The following is a 20,489-nucleotide window of genomic DNA, read 5'->3' as shown; positions in this document are numbered from 1 at the left end:
TATTTCTCACATACATTCTTCAAAGCAAACACCTGATCCACACATCCTCTACCACTTCTGAAACCACACTGCTCTTCCCCAATCTGATGCTCTGTACATGCCTTCACCCTCTCAATCAATACCCTCCCATATAATTTACCAGGAATACTCAACAAACTTATACTTCTGTAATTTGAGCACTCACTCTTATCCCCTTTGCCTTTGTACAATGGCACTATGCACGCATTCCGCCAATCCTCAGGCACCTCACCATGAGTCATACATACATTAAATAACCTTACCAACCAGTCAACAATACAGTCACCCCCTTTTTTAATAAATTCCACTGCAATACCATCCAAACCTGCTGCCTTGCCGGCTTTCATCTTCCGCAAAGCTTTCACTACCTCTTCTCTGTTTACCAAATCATTTTCCCTAACCCTCTCACTTTGCACACCACCTCGACCAAAACACCCTATATCTGCCACTCTATCATCAAACACATTCAACAAACCTTCGAAATACTCACTCCATCTCTTTCTCACATCACCACTACTTGTTATCACCTCCCCATTTGCGACCTTCACTGAAGTTCCCATTTGCTCCCTTGTCTTACGCACTTTATTTACCTTCTTCCAGAACATCTTTTTATTCTCCCTAAAATTTAATGATACTCTCTCACCCCAACTCTCATTTGCCCTTTTTTTCACCTCTTCCACCTTTCTCTTGACCTCCTGTCTCTTTCTTTTATACATCTCCCACTCAATTGCACTCTTTCCCTGCAAAAATCGTCCAAATGCCTTCTCTCTTCTCGGAGTATAAGTGTGTAGCAAATAAGTTGACTTCCAATTGCAAGTGATCACATTAAGGGTATGCAAGTGCATCACCCTCTGGTGGATGCATGGGTAAACTACACTGTTGTATATCCCCAAATCCTATTTAACAAATCATTCCTTCAACTGTGGGAGAATCACCTTGAGATTATTAAGGTAAACAAGATGACATTATAATTATTGTCTAAGGTTATACTAGGGGAGGGTAAAAGACCATGCTATTGGTAAGCTGAGACTATGATATAAGTTGGCAGAAGCTGGCAAGTTCATTAAATGTTGAAATCACTAATGTCTATATCTAGTTACTGACCTGTCCTGGATAAAAAGTATTGACCTCAAATGAAGTGGGATTGATACCCTTTCATGGGTTAAATTTACTGTGTTAAAATAACAGACCTTGTTAAGTAGCTACTTCTCTGGACCTTGGGTAGTATAATGATCTAATGCAGGTTTATAACTGACTAGCCTTTAGAAAAGCTATCAGAACTTATTTTGGGTCAGTTTACAGACCTGAGGTGTGCAAGACTCACTTGTCTGAGGTCATGAATCACATGGTCTACTACTTGTTGTCTCACCTGGTCTGGGATCATAATCACCCGGACTACTACTACTTGTCTCACCTGGTCTGGGGTCATGGCACCAACTATGACTGGCACACACATGGACACCGCAAAGGCCAAGGTGTTACTCATGCCAAGCGTTGTTCCTAGAATAAAATATAGTATGGTAATACCCTTGATCATGGTGGAAGAAGTCAGAAGAATCCAGACACACCAAACTCAGGATGGCCTTCCCCTCAACCCAAACCCTGCAACCCCCAGAGTATTATGTACAGGAGCCCACAGGGTCAAACTCCAATTACCTGAAAACAACCCGCTGGGAACAGATCTAGTGAAGGTTGATAAATAAATGGTGGGTAGTGGTAACTTAGCAATAGTTGTTAATGACGGTAAAATTCTTAACATAATGATGTATGAATTTGAAATATAAAAAAAATTAAGATTTCAAATACATTTGAAAATAGAAAAGAATGATTTATCACGAAAATTACGTAAAAAAGTCCAATTCACAGCGAACATTTTTTTGTGCAGCTTAATGGAGGTTTGTCTTAAAAACAGTTTAAAACATATACTTTATATACAAACTTTGCAATATTTTGTGTCATTGTTGAACAACAACAGTGCAGGGGATCTTTCTATCCAGTGAGCATATGGTGGTAAGGAAAGGTAATGTTATTAAGGAGCAAAATACTCATATTCCAGACTGGGTAATGTTATTAAGGAGCAAAATACTCATATTCCGACTGCTCCTATTAAGATGATTCAAACCTTGTTAAACTTTCTTTTTCTGTAGTGGTGGTGGGAAAGGGAGGGAGGGAAGGGGGAGAGTTGATCTATGACACTTACCAGAGAAGTTGGGAGCCAAGTCGATATGGTTGACACGGTGACCCGAGCAGACGGCACCACTGAAAGCCATACCAACCGTGAAGAGCGTCACTGCCAACGTGGTGTTACAGCCAACATAACCCACAGTTACCAGCATCAAACCGGGTAACACCATGGCTGTGGACGATGTGGAAGGTAACTGATGTGTGGGCTATGGAGATGAAATGGTATGGACACATGGAGATGATGAGGCAGGAAAGGTTAACAAAGAGGATATATATTGTCAGAAGTGGAGGGAACGAGGAGAAAGGGGAGATGAAATTGATGATGGAACGACAATAAAAGAGACTTTGAGCGATCGGGGCCTGAACATGCAGGAACACTCATTCAAGTTCAATCACAGCGATTCATACATGCAATGAAAAATCCTTACCAACCAATCAACAAGTCACCCAGTTCTTAATAAATTCAAATGCAACAAAAGCGTGAAAGTTGTGCACGGGATAGATTGTATCGGAACGAAGAGTTATACAGGAGTCGACATGCTTTCGATGGACTGAATTAGGGAAGTGAACTGATTGGGGGAAAGGATGAAAATATTTGTGGGGCCAGATGGTCGAATGGTGTCTATGGTTTTGGTGCAATGCACTTGACAGCTAGAGAACGGATGTGAGTGAATAGGGCCTGTTATCAGCTCTTCATAGCGCTACCTTGCTAACGTGGGGAACGAGAGACAGTAGTGAAAACAAATCTATTCAGAGATGTTTCCTGCGAGAGGTCACACTGCAGGTGGGAAGTAATTGTGGCTAGGCTGAAAATATTCAGTGGGCAAAAAGGATCAAAGCTTCATCGACGAACTTCTCACGCCAAGACATAGCAGAGGAGCCTTGAAGTTGCAGAAGCAATGTAATAGAAGTTCTTGGCTTATACTGCAATAAAAATGATGTGTGTGTGTGTGTGGAGGAGCAGTACTTAGGAAACCTCCCTTCGTAAATTGACCCTGGAGCCAATCCTAGCATTATGGGTAGGCCTGTTGCCCCTTGCATTCTAGGGTAGATGGTGATAAATCCTGTTTCTGCCATTCTATAATGAGGACTACATCCATTCACAATACCCTGGACCTTTACTTACAAACCCACTCTGGATCTTCTTATTAGGTCTTCATTTCCTGAATCAAAGGTGGTTTTTAAATGTAAAAACATTCATAACAATGATAAACCACGGACATTTGATGAAAGATGATTGCTTCGTGATGGGAAACATAAAAATACTAGAAATAACTCACAAATGCTTGAGAAGAGTTTGCGGGACACATGACGACTAATATAGTGGTTTGCAATGAGCCAGTCGCCCAGTGTACCCCAGAAATTGGCTCCCACGAACATCACCAAGAAGGGCAGGGAGGAAAGCAGCCCATTCTGGAGACATAAGTTGTATATTTAGAACCTAGAAGAGGAAGACATCAACGCTGTATTTGGGAAAAAAATATAAATCGGTAATGATCCTGCAGCTAGCGGCTGACAAACTAGCTTTGGGTATTATCATCACAGAACCCTCATCAAACTGAATTACATCTCTATATACTCATCAAATTGAAAATTAGATAAAGTAAACTTGTGGATCCACTAGAATGTGGGGTATAAATCAGGAGCTTTCAAACTCTTCCCGTTTCCTAGTTCTACATTAGACCCCTAATGATGTTAACTGATTATCCTGGGTCTTGTAAAACTTTATTTTGATTTTTTTATTTTACTTGAAATGTAAAATCATTAAAGGCACATGTTTGGAATTGCTTTAGCTCAAAGTCAGTATAGTACTTCTATGGGAATTATGAACAATAGATGCTACATTTCACTAACACACATCTCGTTGCAATCTATGGCTATAATACTTTTAAAAATTAGCCAACGAAACTTAATGGAATAATATCCGTCTAATTCGGCATGTATGAAAACTAGTGATAATTCTTACATTGTCAGTAAAACAGCTTAAACTGAATTCTTAGAATGAATTTCTCATCAACTTGCACACCCCCCTCTCACCGAAAACTTTTAGAATGTTCCCATTACCATACTTGTCATACTTAAGTGTCCACTACACACAACCTTGCATCAGTTCAAACTGCGTGTTACATCTTACTGTTTCGATGGAGAAGCCGAGGATGTTGTCCATGTAGGTCGGGAGCTGAGTGAGGAGGAGGTTGAAGCCGAACATACTGCCCATCTGGCTAGTGTGTGCGGCCCACAGAGGCACACTGGTGAGGAAGCTTTTCCACGGAGTCCGGCCAGGCTGTGGGGCGGAAACCTGCATGTTATAAGACTGGTCTTCATCCACGTGCATCAGCAATGACTTGAACTAATACTTAACGTCCACATTTCACTCTGTTGATTTTAGTGTGAAGAAACAGACTGACAAAGCCTACCTTTCCTCCACTATAGATAGTTTGGTATGTTCCCAAATTTTCAGATAATTTAGTCAATGCTCGTTGCACCTGCCGTACAATGTGGTATGGAGCCCTTTCTCCATTGCTCACCTTGTGCTATGAAGTACCTTCCCTCACCCTGCTTTACGTAATGCTCTCCCTGGCTCATCTTGCTGGTTACCATTCCTTCTCCCTCCCTAAATCTCTGGTGCACTCCCTCACGTTGTGTTGTTTGGTTTTCTTTGTCCCTCATCTTACATTGTGGTGTCTTCCCTTTCAGGTCTAGACGATAAGATTCAGTCATGGCCAGAAATCCTCCGCAAAGCCATGCCTTGACTGGAAACGACTCGAGACTCAAGCAAACCCGTGTCACTCATTGACTTTTATCAGGTGGATTTTTTTTTTATGAAATAGGCCTTTTTTCTTTTTATTTATTTATTTATTATACTTTGTCGCTGTCTCCCGTGTTTGCGAGGTAGCGCAAGGAAACAGACGAAAGAAATGGCCCCCCCCATACACATGTATATACATACGTCCACACACGCAAATATACATACCTCCACAGCTTTCCATGGTTTACCCCAGACGCTTCACATGCCTTGATTCAATCCACTGACAGCACGTCAACCCCGGTATACCACATCGCTCCAATTCACTCTATTCCTTGCCCTCCTTTCACCCTCCTGCATGTTCAGGCCCTGATCACACAAAATCTTTTTCACTCCATCTTTCCACCTCCAATTTGGTCTCCCTCTTCTCCTTGTTCCCTCCACCTCTGACACATATATCCTCTTGGTCAATCTTTCCTCACTCATTCTCTCCATGTGCCCAAACCACTTCAAAACACCCTCTTCTGCTCTCTCAACCACGCTCTTTTTATTTCCACACATCTCTCTTACCCTTACGTTACTCACTCGATCAAACCACCTCACACCACACATTGTCCTCAAACATCTCATTTCCAGCACATCCATCCTCCTGCGCACAACTCTATCCATAGCCCACGCCTCGCAACCATACAACATTGTTGGAACCACTATTCCTTCAAACATACCCATTTTTGCTTTCCGAGATAATGTTCTCGACTTCCACACATTCTTCAAGGCCCCCAGAATTTTCGCCCCCTCCCCCACCCTATGATCCACTTCCGCTTCCATGGTTCCATCCGCTGCCAGATCCACTCCCAGATATCTAAAACACTTCACTTCCTCCAGTTTTTCTCCATTCAAACTCACCTCCCAATTGACTTGACCCTCAACCCTACTGTACCTAATAACCTTGCTCTTATTCACATTTACTCTTAACTTTCTTCTTCCACACACTTTACCAAACTCAGTCACCAGCTTCTGCAGTTTCTCACATGAATCAGCCACCAGCGCTGTATCATCAGCGAACAACAACTGACTCACTTCCCAAGCTCTCTCATCCCCAACAGACGTCATACTTGCCCCTCTTTCCAAAACTCTTGCATTTACCTCCCTAACAACCCCATCCATAAACAAATTAAACAACCATGGAGACATCACACACCCCTGCCGCAAACCTACATTCACTGAGAACCAATCACTTTCCTCTCTTCCTACAAGTACACATGCCTTACATCCTCGATAAAAACTTTTCACTGCTTCTAACAACTTTCCTCCCACACCATATATTCTTAATACCTTCCACAGAGCATCTCTATCAACTCTATCATATGCCTTCTCCAGATCCATAAATGCTACATACAAATCCATTTGCTTTTCTAAGTATTTCTCACATACATTCTTCAAAGCAAACACCTGATCTACACATCCTCTACCACTTCTGAAACCACACTGCTCTTTCCCAATCTGATGCTCTGTACATGCCTTCACCCTCTCAATCAATACCCTCCCATATAATTTACCAGGAATACTCAACAAACTTATACCTCTGTAATTTGAGCACTCACTCTTATCCCCTTTGCCTTTGTACAATGGCACTATGCACGCATTCCGCCAATCCTCAGGCACCTCACCATGAGTCATACATACATTAAATAACCTTACCAACCAGTCAACAATACAGTCACCCCCTTTTTTAATAAATTCCACTGCAATACCATCCAAACCTGCTGCCTTGCCGGCTTTCATCTTCCGCAAAGCTTTCACTACCTCTTCTCTGTTTACCAAATCATTTTCCCTAACCCTCTCACTTTGCACACCACCTCGACCAAAATACCCTATATCTGCCACTCTATCATCAAACACATTCAACAAACCTTCAAAATACTCACTCCATCTCCTTCTCACATCACCACTACTTGTTATCACCTCCCCATTTGCGCCTTCACTGAAGTTCCCATTTGCTCCCTTGTCTTACGCACTTTACCTCCTTCCAGAACATCTTTTTATTCTCCCTAAAATTTAATGATACTCTCTCACCCCAACTATCATTTGCCCTTTTTTTCACCTCTTGCACCTTTCTCTTGACCTCCTGTCTCTTTCTTTTATACATCTCCCACTCAATTGCATTTTTTCCCTGCAAAAATCGTCCAAATGCCTCTCTCTTCTCTTTCACTAATACTCTTACTTCTTCATCCCACCACTCAATACCCTTTCTAATCAACCCACCTCCCACTCTTCTCATGCCACAAGCATCTTTTGCGCAATCCATCACTGATTCCCTAAATACATCCCATTCCTCCCCCACTCCCCTTACTTCCATTGTTCTCACCTTTTTCCATTCTGTACTCAGTCTCTCCTGGTACTTCCTCACACAGGTCTCCTTCCCAAGCTCACTTACTCTCACCACCCTCTTCACCCCAACATTCACTCTTCTTTTCTGAAAACCCATACAAATCTTCACCTTAGCCTCCACAAGATAATGATCAGACATCCCTCCAGTTGCACCTCTCAGCACATTAACATCCAAAAGTCTCTCTTTGGCACGCCTGTCAATTAACACGTAATCCAATAACGCTCTCTGGCCATCTCTCCTACTTACATAAGTATACTTATGTATATCTCGCTTTTTAAACCAGGTATTCCCAATCATCAGTCCTTTTACAGCACATAAATCTACAAGCTCTTCACCATTTCCATTTACAACACTGAACACCCCATGTATACCAATTATTCCCTCAACTGCCACATTACTCACCTTTGCATTCAAATCACCCATCACTATAACCCGGTCTCGTGCATCAAAACCACTAACACACTCATTCAGCTGCTCCCAAAACACTTGCCTCTCATGATCTTTCTTCTCATGCCCAGGTGCATATGCACCAATAATCACCCACCTCTCTCCATCAACTTTCAGTTTTACCCATATTAATCGAGAATTTACTTTCTTACATTCTATCACATACTCCCACAACTCCTGTTTCAGGAGTATTGCTACTCCTTCCCTTGCTCTTGTCCTCTCACTAACCCCTGACTTTACTCCCCAGACATTCCCAAACCACTCTTCCCCTTTACCCTTGAGCTTCGTTTCACTCAGAGCCAAAACATCCAGGTTCCTTTCCTCAAACATACTACCTATCTCTCCTTTTTTCACATCTTGGTTACATCCACACACATTTAGGCACCCCACTCTGAGCCTTCGAGGAGGATGAGCACTCCCCGCGTGACTCCTTCTTCTGTTTCCCATTTTAGAAAGTTAATACAAGGAGGGGAGGATTTCTGGCCCCCCGCTCCCGTCCCCTCTAGTCGCTTTCTACGACACGCGAGGAATACGTGGGAAGTATTCTTTCACCCCTATCCCCAGGGATAATATACATATATATATATACATACACACATACACACACATACACATACATACGCACATATACACACACACACACACATACATATATATACATATGAAAAATGTAAGAAACAATTTAGAAAACTGAAACTTCTAGCTTGAAATGAATGAAAAAATGAATGTCACATAATGGTTCAACCTCTGGCTATGGAAAAAGGAAATGTATAATTTATTTACACAAACGTCAATAGCAGTTCTCATCAATTTAACCACAGTATCAATAAGCTTCAATGTCTAAGCTACATTTTTCTCCAATTTCACTATTTTCTTGTCAAAACAATAGCACAATAAAAAAAATCTGTACCATGTAATAAATAACCAAATATGCCTTAGATTCAGTTGTGACGAACTAATTTTGCAGAAACATCCTTTTAGTGACATGCAATTCTGGCATTACCGAACACATTTTTGAACAGGAACCACCCTGGAACCATCTATGATAAGTTTGATTTACATTTGCACTTTGTTTCAGAGAGGATTTTACTGTAAAATTTTTGACTGCGGCTTATTTGCATAACTGCCTATAATCGGTAAAACTATAAATTCTAGAAAGTAAGAACATGTTTATAATCGGAGCCAACTCTAACCTAAAATAGATGGATGTGCTTGAAGGAATTTTATCTTAATTAGGAAAGGCCATGTCAAATGGAGGGCGGAGATATTGCACGCAAAAAAAAAAAAATATATATATATATATATATATATATATACATATATATATATATATATATATATATATATATATATATATATATTTATATATATATATATAGACTAGCACTTCCAAGCTGGCTCGATATGGCCCAACAGTTTCGGAGATTGAAATGTGAAGAGGTAACGAATGGATGGTGAACGTTAAGTAATGGCATAATCTTTGGCCAGGTGAGTTAAGAATGGCTATATAAGACAGTAGGTACGAAATAAAAAAAAAAAAAAAGCAGGTTGTATCTGTTTAGGAAACAACGAGGAAAAGCTCATTCGATGAACACAGTCTGGGGAAAGAAACAAGGCATCTCAATGGCTCATCCTCGGAGATGCCGAATGTCACTATTATTATGATTAAATGACCATATTTGATGTAGCCCAGCCTCTGCCAAGGTGCACGAGCAGCAGAAGCTGAAGTTACCTCTATAAAAGAACGAAAGACCATCAATACTGTGGCTTAGAGCAAATGAGTCAGGTTGTGAGGTCAGATTTAGTAGAGTAGAAATCATTTAGACTCGACTCTCAAGCATGTAGAGTTCCTTAACTGTCAGGGTAGTACTCTACATGAAGACGAGATCAGAGGAAAAGGCCAGAAATATATATTTTTTTTAGGCTCATGATATTTCCAAGAAAGATAAAATGTTTCAATGATACTTAACAAAAGAAGAGAGGAAAGTTATGAGAAATTTTGATTAGAAGCAAACTTGTTTTTTGTGGTTAGCTTAAACTGTCTTAATGGGATATCTTGTCCAAATCTGTCTATAAAGTTGGTTGTGATGAAGCGTAGATCGAATAAGAGAAAATGAAACAAATATATGAGAAAAGTAGAACCAATATCGTTGTCAATGCATGAATGCATTGGTTACTGAAAAAAAAAAAAGGAAGACAGACTAAAGAGAGAGGAGTGATGTATACGCTCTCCTGTGTACTACCTTTTTATGTGTGACTTCTATGGTCACCTGTGCACTACTACCTTGTCTTGTGTGATGTCTACGCTTACCATACACCGTACACCGCCCTTCCTCACCTTGTTTCGTGTGGCTTCCCGTTTGATGTTATCCAGAATGTATTGTCGCTCTTGGGCGCTGATCGTCGGGTGCTCCTCAGGAGTTTCGTGCATCAATGACATCCACAACAGCACCCACAGTAGGGACACACCGCCGCCGACGTAGAACACAGCAGGCCAGCCAATATTCGCAATGATCACACCACAGAGAGGCATCGTGATGACAGTTCCCAGGCAGCTGGCTGGAGCAGTGATACATGCCATGAGTTATCATAAAAGTCATCTGCTGGACATTAGTTCCTCTACTTTACAGGGGCAGACATTCTTTCAAGAAATCACAGCTATATCAGCAATAACCATGAGACATAAGATCAAGTTCTTTCTACGCAAGTGATGTGGTACACTTACACATAAAAGTAAAGGCCATGAACCTGGGTTGCTCAAGGGGCGGGATCCACTTGATCACAATTATGTTCAACGTTGGGAACACCACGCCCTGCGCCACAACATTTGTATATGCAGTTACTGAGGCTAAAGTTATTTCATTCCTGAAGCTGCATGAAAAACTGATAATTTCACTTCAAATAAAAAGATTTGTGGACATTACTGGATGGCATTAACTGACAGGAGGGTAAAAGGAAAACATTTGGATGTAAGCTGAGAGGGGCGAAGCTGGTGGGATGTTTGATCGCTATCTTGTGGAAGGTGAAGATCTGTAGTTTTCGAATAAGAGGAAACAATGTCGGGGAGCCTGGAAAAGAGACTTATGAGAAGAAATACTTGGAGACTGAGTGTATAATGGGAAAAGGTGAAAGTAAATGAAGTGGGAGGAGTGGGTGAAGATGGGACGTATTTAGGGAAGCAGTGATGGCATGTGGCATGCGAAAGGTAAGAGGTGGGAAGATCAGAGAGGACTGTGAGTGCTGGGATGAAGAAGTGAAGTTACTAGTGAATGAGAGAAGATACGTTTGGGCGGTACTTAGAGGGAAGGAGCGCAAAGAACTGGGAGATCTATAAGAGAAAGCAGCAGGAGATCAAGAAGGTGTCGGGACTGAAAAAGAAGGCAAATGAATTGGGGTGAGCGAGTATTAGTAAACATTAGAAAGAATAAGATGTTTTGAAGAGTTGAATAATGTGCGAAACACAAGAGAACAAATGGGAACATCGGTGAGGGGGGCAAAAAGGGGATGTGATAACAGGAAGTGAAGTGAGGAGATAGAGTAACTATTTTGAAGGGTTGTTAAATGTGTTTGGTGTAAATGGGAACATCGGTGATGGGGACAAAAGTGGATGTAATAACAGCTAGTGATAATTTAAGGAGGAGATGGAGTGAGTATCTGAAGGACTGTTAAATGTGTTTGATGACAGAGTGGCAGATGTAGGGTGTTTTGGTCAGGGTGTTATGCTAAGTGAGTCATGGTGAAGAAAGATGAGATGCTGAAATCCTTGCATTAGATGAAATGCGGCAAAAAGGCTGGAGTGGAGAATGCTGCAGCTGAATTTCTTAATAAAGGGGTGAATGAGTTGTTGATTAGTTGGTAAGGATTTTCGATGTATGTTTGGATGATGGTGAGGTGCCTGAGGATTGGCGGAATGCATATATAGTGCCAATGTATTAAGGCAGGAGAGTTAAAGATAAGTGTTCAAACTACAGAGTCATAATGTATTAAGGCAGGGGAGTTAAAGATAAGTGTTCAAACTACAGAGTCATAAGTTTGTTGAGTATACCTGTTAAGTTGTATGGGAGGGGACTGACTGAGAAGTGAAGACATGTACAGAGCATCAGAATGGGGAGGAGCACTGTGTGGTTTCAAAGTGGGAGAGGATGTGTGGATCAGGTGTTTGCTTTAGAGAATGTGTGATAGAAGTACTTAGGAAAACAGAAGGACTTGCACGTGGCATCTATGGATCTGAAGATGGCATATGGTAGGGGTGACAGAGAGACTTGTGGAAGGTCTCAATTTAAGAATCCATGGAGTGGGAGGAAAGCTTCTAGAATCTAGAAGTAGTGAGAAGTTATCACCGGAAAAAGGCTTGTGTACTACGAGTAGGGAGCGAGGAGGGTAAACTGTTCCAAATGAAGGATGGTCTGCAACAGGGGTGCGTAATGTCACCATCGTTATTCAATTTGTTTATGGATGGGGTGGTGAGAGGGTAACTTTGAGAGTCTCGCAGAAAGGGGCGAGTATGCAGTCTGTTGGGGATGAGAGGGCCTGGGAAGTGAGTCAGTTGTTTGCCGATGATAAAGCACTGGTGGCATATTCGAGTTTGAAACTGCAGGTGGTGCATGATTTTGGAAGAGTGTGTGAATGGAGAAAGTTGAGAGTGAGTGTGAATAAGAGCAAAGATATTAGGCTCAGCAGGGATGAGGGACAGGTTAGTTACGGTGTAAGTTTGAATGGAGAAAAACTGGAGGACGTGAAGTGTTTTAGATATCTGGGAGTGGACATGGAACCATGGAAGTGGAACTGAGTCATAGGATGGGGGAGAGGGTGATGGTTCTGGGAGCGGTAAAGAATGTGTAGAAAGAGTAAACGTTATCTGGAAGGGTAAAAATGGGTATGTTTGAAGGTATAGTAACTCTAGCAATATTATAAGGATGCAAGGCCTGGGCTATAGATAAGGCTGTGTGGATGAGGGTGGAAGCATTGGAAATGAAACATTTGAGGACAATACGTGATGTGAGGTGGTTTGATCGAGTACGTAATGAAAGGGTAAGAAAGAAGTGTGGTAATCAAAAGTGTGTGGTTGAAAACGTAGAAGAGGGTGTGCTGAAATGGTTTGGACATATGTAGAGAATGAGTGAGAAAAGGTTGACAAAGAGGATATATGCGTCAGAAGTGGAAGGAACAATGAGAACGGGGAGCCCAAATCGGAGATGGAAGGATGGGGTGAAAAAGATTTTGGGCGATCGGGGCCTGAGCATGCAGGAGGGTGAAAGGCGTGCTTGGGATAGAGTGAATTGGAACGATGTGATTTACTGGGGTTGATGCATTGACAATGGAGTACACCAGGGCATATCAAGTCTTGGGTTAACCACGGAAAGGTTCTGCAAGACCTAGTTGTGGACAGGGGGATGTGGTTTTGGTGCATTACACATGACTGCTTGAGAAGGAATGTGAGCAGATGTGGCCTTTTTTCGACTGTTTCTGGCGTTACCTCGCCAATGCCGGGGTATGAAATAAAAATTGCCATCACTGTCTTTATAAATGACCCTATCTTAATATTTCAATATTACCTATGCATGTATACACACAAAAAAAAATCATGACACACAGTTGTGAATAACAGTAGGCAATTGTGTACCTGAGACACTCCAATCAAAACCCTGAGGAACATGAGGAGGCCGAAGTGAACACGGGCAGCTGATGGGATAAAGAAACTCAAAATGCCATTCGTGAGGACGGATGCACCGAAGATCCACTTGGTGCCGTAGGTTTCGGCTAACCACCCACCAGGGATCTGGGAAATGAGAGAGAAATGAGAGGGTAGAGGCGTGGGTGGCACGCCTCCCGGGGTAACTGCACGCGCACAGGATGAGGGTGTGTGTGTGTGGGAGAGAGGGAGGAGGAGGAGGAGGAGGAGGAGGAGGAGGAGGAGGAGGAAGAAGAGGAGGAGGGCTTGAGGAAGACTATTTGTCAGGGAACACCATGGTCAGTGCAGGTGGCAGGTGGGGTGTTCCGCAGCCGAGGATTTCTTTCAAATGCAAATCATGTCAGCTGGTTGCTCACACCCTGAATATTCTGTGATGATCTAGATTAATGCCATTCAAGTTAAGAGTTGACTCAGCTTCTGGTTCAGCTGTATAACAAGGGACAATAGCTTGGGATAGTTCAAAGGATTAAATGAAAATATAGGATTCAGTTGCTAATACTCTTATAAGAACATAATGTCAATGAGAAGAGAACCAGACACAGGGAAAAAAAATGAAGAATAACTCACTTGGGTGCAAAAGTAACCATAGAAGAACGCTCCAAGCACCATGCCCCTCTGCGTGCTGGTCAGGTTCATCTGTGTGTGTAGTTAGGAATCTACTATAAGGACGGTACTGCCACTGACTTGCCATCGACCTCCACTTCTCTGTCTTGTTTGTTTCGTCAGTTTTAGTCTGCAAGTCTGGATCACTTGCTGTCTGTCACCGTCCGTTGGTTAGTTACTGGCTGGCCACCAGTCTCTCGTCTGGTCACTGGTCTCTGCTTGACAAGCCGCCGATATGTCAGTGTCTTGCTAATTATCTGGTGAAACCGAGAGGTGTTCATAAGGAGGTTTATCTTGGCGATATGGGCCCGACATATGAGACTGGGTACCAATGCATGAAGATGGTTCGCCAACTGCTTGCAGATGTTTAGCCAGCAGAAGAACAGGGATGTATCATCTCCCACACAATAGAGATATGAATACGCACAGAAAGTCAACTACATTTTTTAAGGACCTGTCTAATGATGGGCACTGCCAGTCTGATCACCCTTGTACAGAATTTTCAATCATTATTTCGTACATGAAAGTTCACTGTCCAGTTGTCTACTTGCTATGAAATACTCATATACTATAAACCAAGCATTCAAAAAGTACTCTTAACGTATTGTCTATTTTGTAAAGTACCTTTAGAAGGGAATGATGTACGAAACCCTTTACTTTTCTTTCAATAGTAGAGGTTTCTGCGAAGGTGATCACTTACATACGTGAACATTGCTGAAAATCCTTAGCTTTACTTATGCTGAACAACCATATCACATATGTTTAGATTAATCAATATCTTTCATTTGTGTACTGAACACACATAAATAAACAATGAAATATGATGATTCAATAGTAAAGGCAACAGCCTTAATTAAACATACAGAAATCTGGTGTCCTTACAACATCTGAGTACTGATCCGTTGTGTTGTGGGTGTCGGTGAAATTAACTGTAGACGGTGAGACGCCATCCTCCTCCTCCTGCTCTGTCGTCCTCGAGCGGTTTACCTGTTTTTGTGGGAATTTCATTACAACTTCCATCAGCTGTAGGTTCCTTCGACCTGTTACACAATCAGACTTCTGACTTATTCAGGATCAACAAGGTCATTTTCCACACTCACTCCTGCAGAAGTGTTAACCTACGTCAGAAGCATAACCACAATTACTTCTAACTATAATTTGACAATCACACTTTTGAGTCTGAATTTTCACGCAAAAAATCAGGTGTTTTGATTTCTTCCCCTTGTACGAACCTAGCCTTTTTTTTTTTTTTTTTTTAAGATCTGTGCTAATAAGAAACTTTTTTCTCCACTTTGTCACCTGACTTTGTGTGATTAAGTTGATGATCCACAAACCTAACTATCCAATTGTCTATGTATCCATCCATAAAATCACGTCTTCATCCATCTGACATGCATCCAAACGTCTACATTATGCACTTGTCTCATTCCACAATTCTTCCTGTACCTAAAGAATCAAAATTGTGGCAACTACTCCTACACCCTTGAAGTTATCCGTTCGCACCCAGTTGACAAGACTGGACTGCCAGAACGACTTTGTAAGTATCAAAAGTTTGTGTAGTCTTACATGAATAATATACCAAATCACCATCTAACGGAATCTTAACTCTTTATCGAAATAGGGGAGTCCACAAAAAATACGCTACAATATCCTGAACATAGTCAATCAAAATTCCCATTAAAATCAAGGAGGTTGAAGCCGCAGGCCCCTTTTGTCAGTCCGCGTGTGTAGCATTTACAGGTGGTCAAATATGGCATCGCTTATCTTGTTATCCTACTAACATTAAGTCTGTTGTTGCATTTTAACGATACAAAATTCAAGATATGCATCTTAGCACTCCTGAAGATGTATTAAGTCCCACAGTGTTTAGAGTGTCATGATCAACACCTTACTCAAACCCAAAACAAGAAGAATCAAGAATATCATTTATTCATGCTTATGTCTATCATGTGTACATCGAAATCTACTGTGATATGTAAACATTTTAGACAGACACGAGAAGAGCTGAATCAAGGTATAGTGGGGTACTATGCCTAAGCAACATTTGAAGCCCCTCATACTCTGTGACACATACTATGATGTATACATTATCATCATAATGTATACTAATACAATACTGCCTCTATGCTAATCTTTACGAACCCTGCACATTCTATGTCTACCTGGGTGTGCTGTTGGGGACCTGTGAAACCAGGACCTTAACTAAGCTCGCGACTAAGTGGCCTGTGCGTTAATCCGTTACTGGATACAGCTTGTGAGAGTCTTGGCTTAGAGGCTTGGCTTTGTCACTCCTGCTGAATCCAAGGCGTTCAAGAACTTGGCCAGCTGTGGCAAGAGAGCGGGTTGGGTGATCTAGTAGGAAAATGGCAATAGTTACTTGCGCAAGGATTGTGTGAATTGTTATCCCTAGGTTACAAATAATTGGCTCTACCCGACATTATTCAGTTTTCAATGCCACCATCGTTGGGATGCGTAACAATGGTAATAATAATAATAATAATAATAATAATATCATCGTGAATCAAAGTAAAGATTCTGGAAACACTTTGTGCTTGGGGAAATGTAGACTATTTCCTAGTGTTTGAGATGAAGGGAATGGAGAAACAGATCTTGGCGTGGTTATGAAAATGGGAAAAATATAATTCCAGTTTGGAAATGATAGGAAATTTTCTCAGAGTAGGACGACAAAAATGTCTTAAGAGGGTTGGGAAGGGAAAAATAGTGGACGATTCAGTCTGTCGCTGACAAAACGAAAAGTCTGAAGTCATTAAGCAAGCGAGCATATAAACACACAACAGTTACAGCAACATTACAGTAAAAGCAAGACTTGTAGGCAAGAGGATGTAAACAAGTCTGTTCAAGTGAAATGTACCTGATTTTGTAAGGTGCAGAAGGCATTGGCGTGGGCGGTGGATGCGGCTCCGGAGGTGAGGGCAGGAGTTGAGTTTGGCGTGCGGGTCATGGCTACGATGGCCACGGACATGTTGATCCTAACCATATACGTGACAATGACGCCTACAGACATCAGCAGGGCCAGGGATACTCGCGCTGGTACCACTCCTATCGGGACGCACACTGGTCTCAATAAGGGTGAGTACACTTAACAATAATAGGGAGACAGTATGGGGCATGGAACACTAAAAATGTGTGTTCCCTTACATGTACACATGAGATCTTCATAAAAACCTTTGTATAAGTAAGCAATCCTGTGCATCATAGGACACATCTTACTTTTTTTTTTTTTGACTTTCTAGGAAAAATAATGTCTCTCATTCTACTTTCGCAAACAAAGTAGAAGTTTGACCATAAAAAGAAAAGGCATAGTATATATGACTAGGATTCCCGGCTGAGTAAACAACCGGCTATTTAACCGAGATTATTCGTCGAATGACAGGTTATTTGACAGGGTGACTACCCATTGGCTATTTCACTCGGGATTGATTATGATTTTACCGATTTTAATAAGCATTACATATGCCTTACATTACCATATAAATATCTATGATCTTACTATATTTGCAGAATTTTACCTTGTAAGTTCGTCTGAATTTAGTACATGTATTACCATCAGGACTTTAATAACAGATACCATACACACACACTGAGTTTGTAATAATAGGTGAATAAATATTTAGTTTCTACATTGCCAAGCACAACAGTAAATAGATACAGAGGTGTCCACAAGTAGATGAGTTCATGGATAGCAATGGACAAGCAAGGTTTCAGGGTATATGGAGAATACGTACTGAATCAGCTTGTCTTCAGGTCAAATTACAATGGGGTTCGCCGTCCTCAAATGCCAAGTGGATCCATAACTTTGGGAGCGACGGATAGGTGGTCCGCTCTAAAAGATGTGTTATCTCCCATGTAGCAGCAGCTGGCATGGGTGGCCTGGCTTCCCTTCCCAACTTCAGCACTGAAGTTGTGGATGTCATGACACTGACGCCCTCTAGTCGTCTGGCCAGCAAGCTTGTCATCCTCTCCTGTGGACATTTCCATCCCTGACGCTCGCTTGTCCCCCAACACCAAGCACCCCCTCAGGGGCGTCTACCAGTTTCTGATCATCGTTCTGAATGGTCATAAGAGGTCGCGAGTTAGGATATGTCTCGCCGATTCTCTCGCTTTGCTGTCATATCCTTCAGAACTTACAAGACGAAGGTGGCAAACTGGGAGAGCAACAAGAACCTCATATACACAGAGGAAGATGGATGTAACATGTTGTGTAACGATGAAGAAGGACACCCTCCCGTCCCCCTCCCCTCGTTACGATGCGACCACCTCAGTGAAGACACAGAACGCTTATTACCCAGCTGCCCTACGCTCTCTCAACACACACACACACACACACACACACACACACACACACACACACACACTGACTTCACACTACGGTGCCTGTCTAATCTACATTCCCCAACCGCCTCTCTTCCCGCTATAAACACACCTCACGCTACCATACCACACTGATCCGTAAAGTATATCATGATCATGTCTTGCCGGGCCAGGAGAGTGGACTTGCATAACTCCGCCACCATACCAGTCCTGCGTTCCTACACATCACCTCCAACACAAATAATGCCTCCCTCTCTCACACGGCTCCTCTTCCACCATACCGTTACACATACACTCTCACAACACTGTTCCTGAACATCACTCCCTCACTCGATCTCTTGGCTATACTCCTACGCATTACTGCACCGGGGTGTCTTTTGAAACGCAATTCTTATATACTTCGTCAATCATCCAATCCTGTTCCGTTCTGATAAACTACTCCAACCTATTACGCTAAACCCACATTCCTCCACCATCCCACTGCACAATACCGCCTCTGTTCAACCATCCATATACAGGAGTTTATGGGAGATCACCCATGACCCTCCCATGTTTACGACTGTCGGTGATGCGGACGTGACACTGCATAGGTCCAATTATTTTTCAAGTTATTATGGATTGTCAGGAAGGTAAGCTTTGCACTGTGCAACACCTCCGCTGTGTGGAGCTGGGGGTACTGTTGTTGGTGAGAACAATACAATAAGAGGATGCAGCGATCGGTTCAATAAACAACAGATCATCACAGATGCACTTTTCAGCCTTGAAAATATCAAGCTAGTATCACACTCCAAAACCAGAGGCACTTTTGAACGAAGCATTAAAAGGTATACCACAGAAAACCAAGTGTCACAAGCATGCAAAGTTGATGGACGCGTAATGCGGCAACTCAAATCATAAACTTGGTCTTGTTTCCCCAAGATAACACTCCCAGAAGTGAGAAATTACACAATGATAATTGATATGGCTGAAGACCAAAGCCGACAGAAGGCCACCAATACCGTTCACAAGTTCGATGGTCTCCACAAAGACTGTGGACTTCGTATACTGGATTTACTACCACATCTTTTGTGCCGAAGAAGACTAATGGTGCATCAGTAGGAAGGCAGTACCTGAACGACACATGGAAAAATATCAAAGAACTCGAAATTTCTCCAGCACTACAGCAGTCACAACAAACTGAAAATAAATCAAGTAGTTTCAGTCGAAGAAGTTGATTCCCATACACAACAACCAGCAAACAGGCTACGACAGAAGCATAGGGGTATTTGGCTCCTTCAACCACCACGAAGCACCGAAGAGAAGGTCCCATGTCGCTGGCACGGTAGGATTCCATGACCCACACACGTACAGGCCTCAGTCTCCTCCCGCAGTCACGGAGTTTACTGCTGTTCGCAGGACTGCAAGTCTTCCTCTTTTTAAGTACTGAAAATAAGGTGGAAATGGTATTTGGGATTTATTTTTCCATTTGCCTCAGGACCAACGAGCGTATATTTGGAGATCAGAAAAAGCCCAAAGAAACTAAACAGTGTTAAATCATCCCATGGTCTTTGATATAACATGTCCGAATGAATATAGTCTGTCTAATCTCTCTCTCTCTCTCTCTCTCACACACACACACACACACATATATATATATATATATATATATATATATATATATATATATATATATATATATATATATATATATATATATTATCCCTGGGGATAGGGGATTAAGAATACTTCCCACGTATTCCCTGCGTGTCGTAGAAGGCGACTAAAAGGGGAGGGAGCAGGGGGCTGGAAATCCTCCCCTCTCGTTTTTTTTTTAATTTTCCAAAAGAAGGAACAGAGGGGGCCAGGTGAGGATATTCCAAAAAAGGCCCAGTCCTCTGTTCTTAACGCTACCTCGCTAACGCGGGAAATGGCGAATAGTTTAAAAGAAAAAGAAAGATATATATATATATATATATATACATATATATATATATATATATATATATATATATATATATATATATATATATATATATATATATATATATGAGTAAACTCACAACAAAAATAATCACATAAGCTCCAAGCTTTCGACT

General features: G+C 41.8%; 1 protein-coding gene across 3 annotated transcripts in view; it reads right to left on the bottom strand.

The window, feature by feature from the left end:
• Nucleotides 1–23: 23 nt before the first annotated feature.
• Nucleotides 24–20,489, bottom strand: part of LOC139753819 (sialin-like) — a 75,483-nt gene continuing 55,017 nt past the window's right edge. For 2 of the 3 annotated variants that reach the window (XM_071670721.1, XM_071670720.1), the window contains exons 2-11: nucleotides 16,955–17,142; nucleotides 14,965–15,069; nucleotides 14,047–14,115; nucleotides 13,411–13,566; nucleotides 10,513–10,600; nucleotides 10,126–10,346; nucleotides 4,337–4,486; nucleotides 3,483–3,615; nucleotides 2,219–2,374; nucleotides 24–1,518 (exon numbers count right to left, since the gene is read on the bottom strand). In XM_071670721.1, the coding sequence (XP_071526822.1) occupies nucleotides 1,310–1,518; nucleotides 2,219–2,374; nucleotides 3,483–3,615; nucleotides 4,337–4,486; nucleotides 10,126–10,346; nucleotides 10,513–10,600; nucleotides 13,411–13,566; nucleotides 14,047–14,115; nucleotides 14,965–15,069; nucleotides 16,955–17,107 (1,440 nt within the window). In that variant the 5' untranslated portion in view covers nucleotides 17,108–17,142 and the 3' untranslated portion in view covers nucleotides 24–1,309. The remainder of the gene's footprint in view (nucleotides 1,519–2,218; nucleotides 2,375–3,482; nucleotides 3,616–4,336; nucleotides 4,487–10,125; nucleotides 10,347–10,512; nucleotides 10,601–13,410; nucleotides 13,567–14,046; nucleotides 14,116–14,964; nucleotides 15,070–16,954; nucleotides 17,143–20,489) is intronic. The other variant, XM_071670722.1, reaches the window with a different exon arrangement.

Source organism: Panulirus ornatus, chromosome 15 (assembly GCF_036320965.1).
Source record: "Panulirus ornatus isolate Po-2019 chromosome 15, ASM3632096v1, whole genome shotgun sequence".
NCBI lineage: Eukaryota > Metazoa > Arthropoda > Malacostraca > Decapoda > Palinuridae > Panulirus > Panulirus ornatus.
Note: the sequence above shows the minus strand (reverse complement) of the source record. Positions and strands in the feature narration are given on the sequence as shown.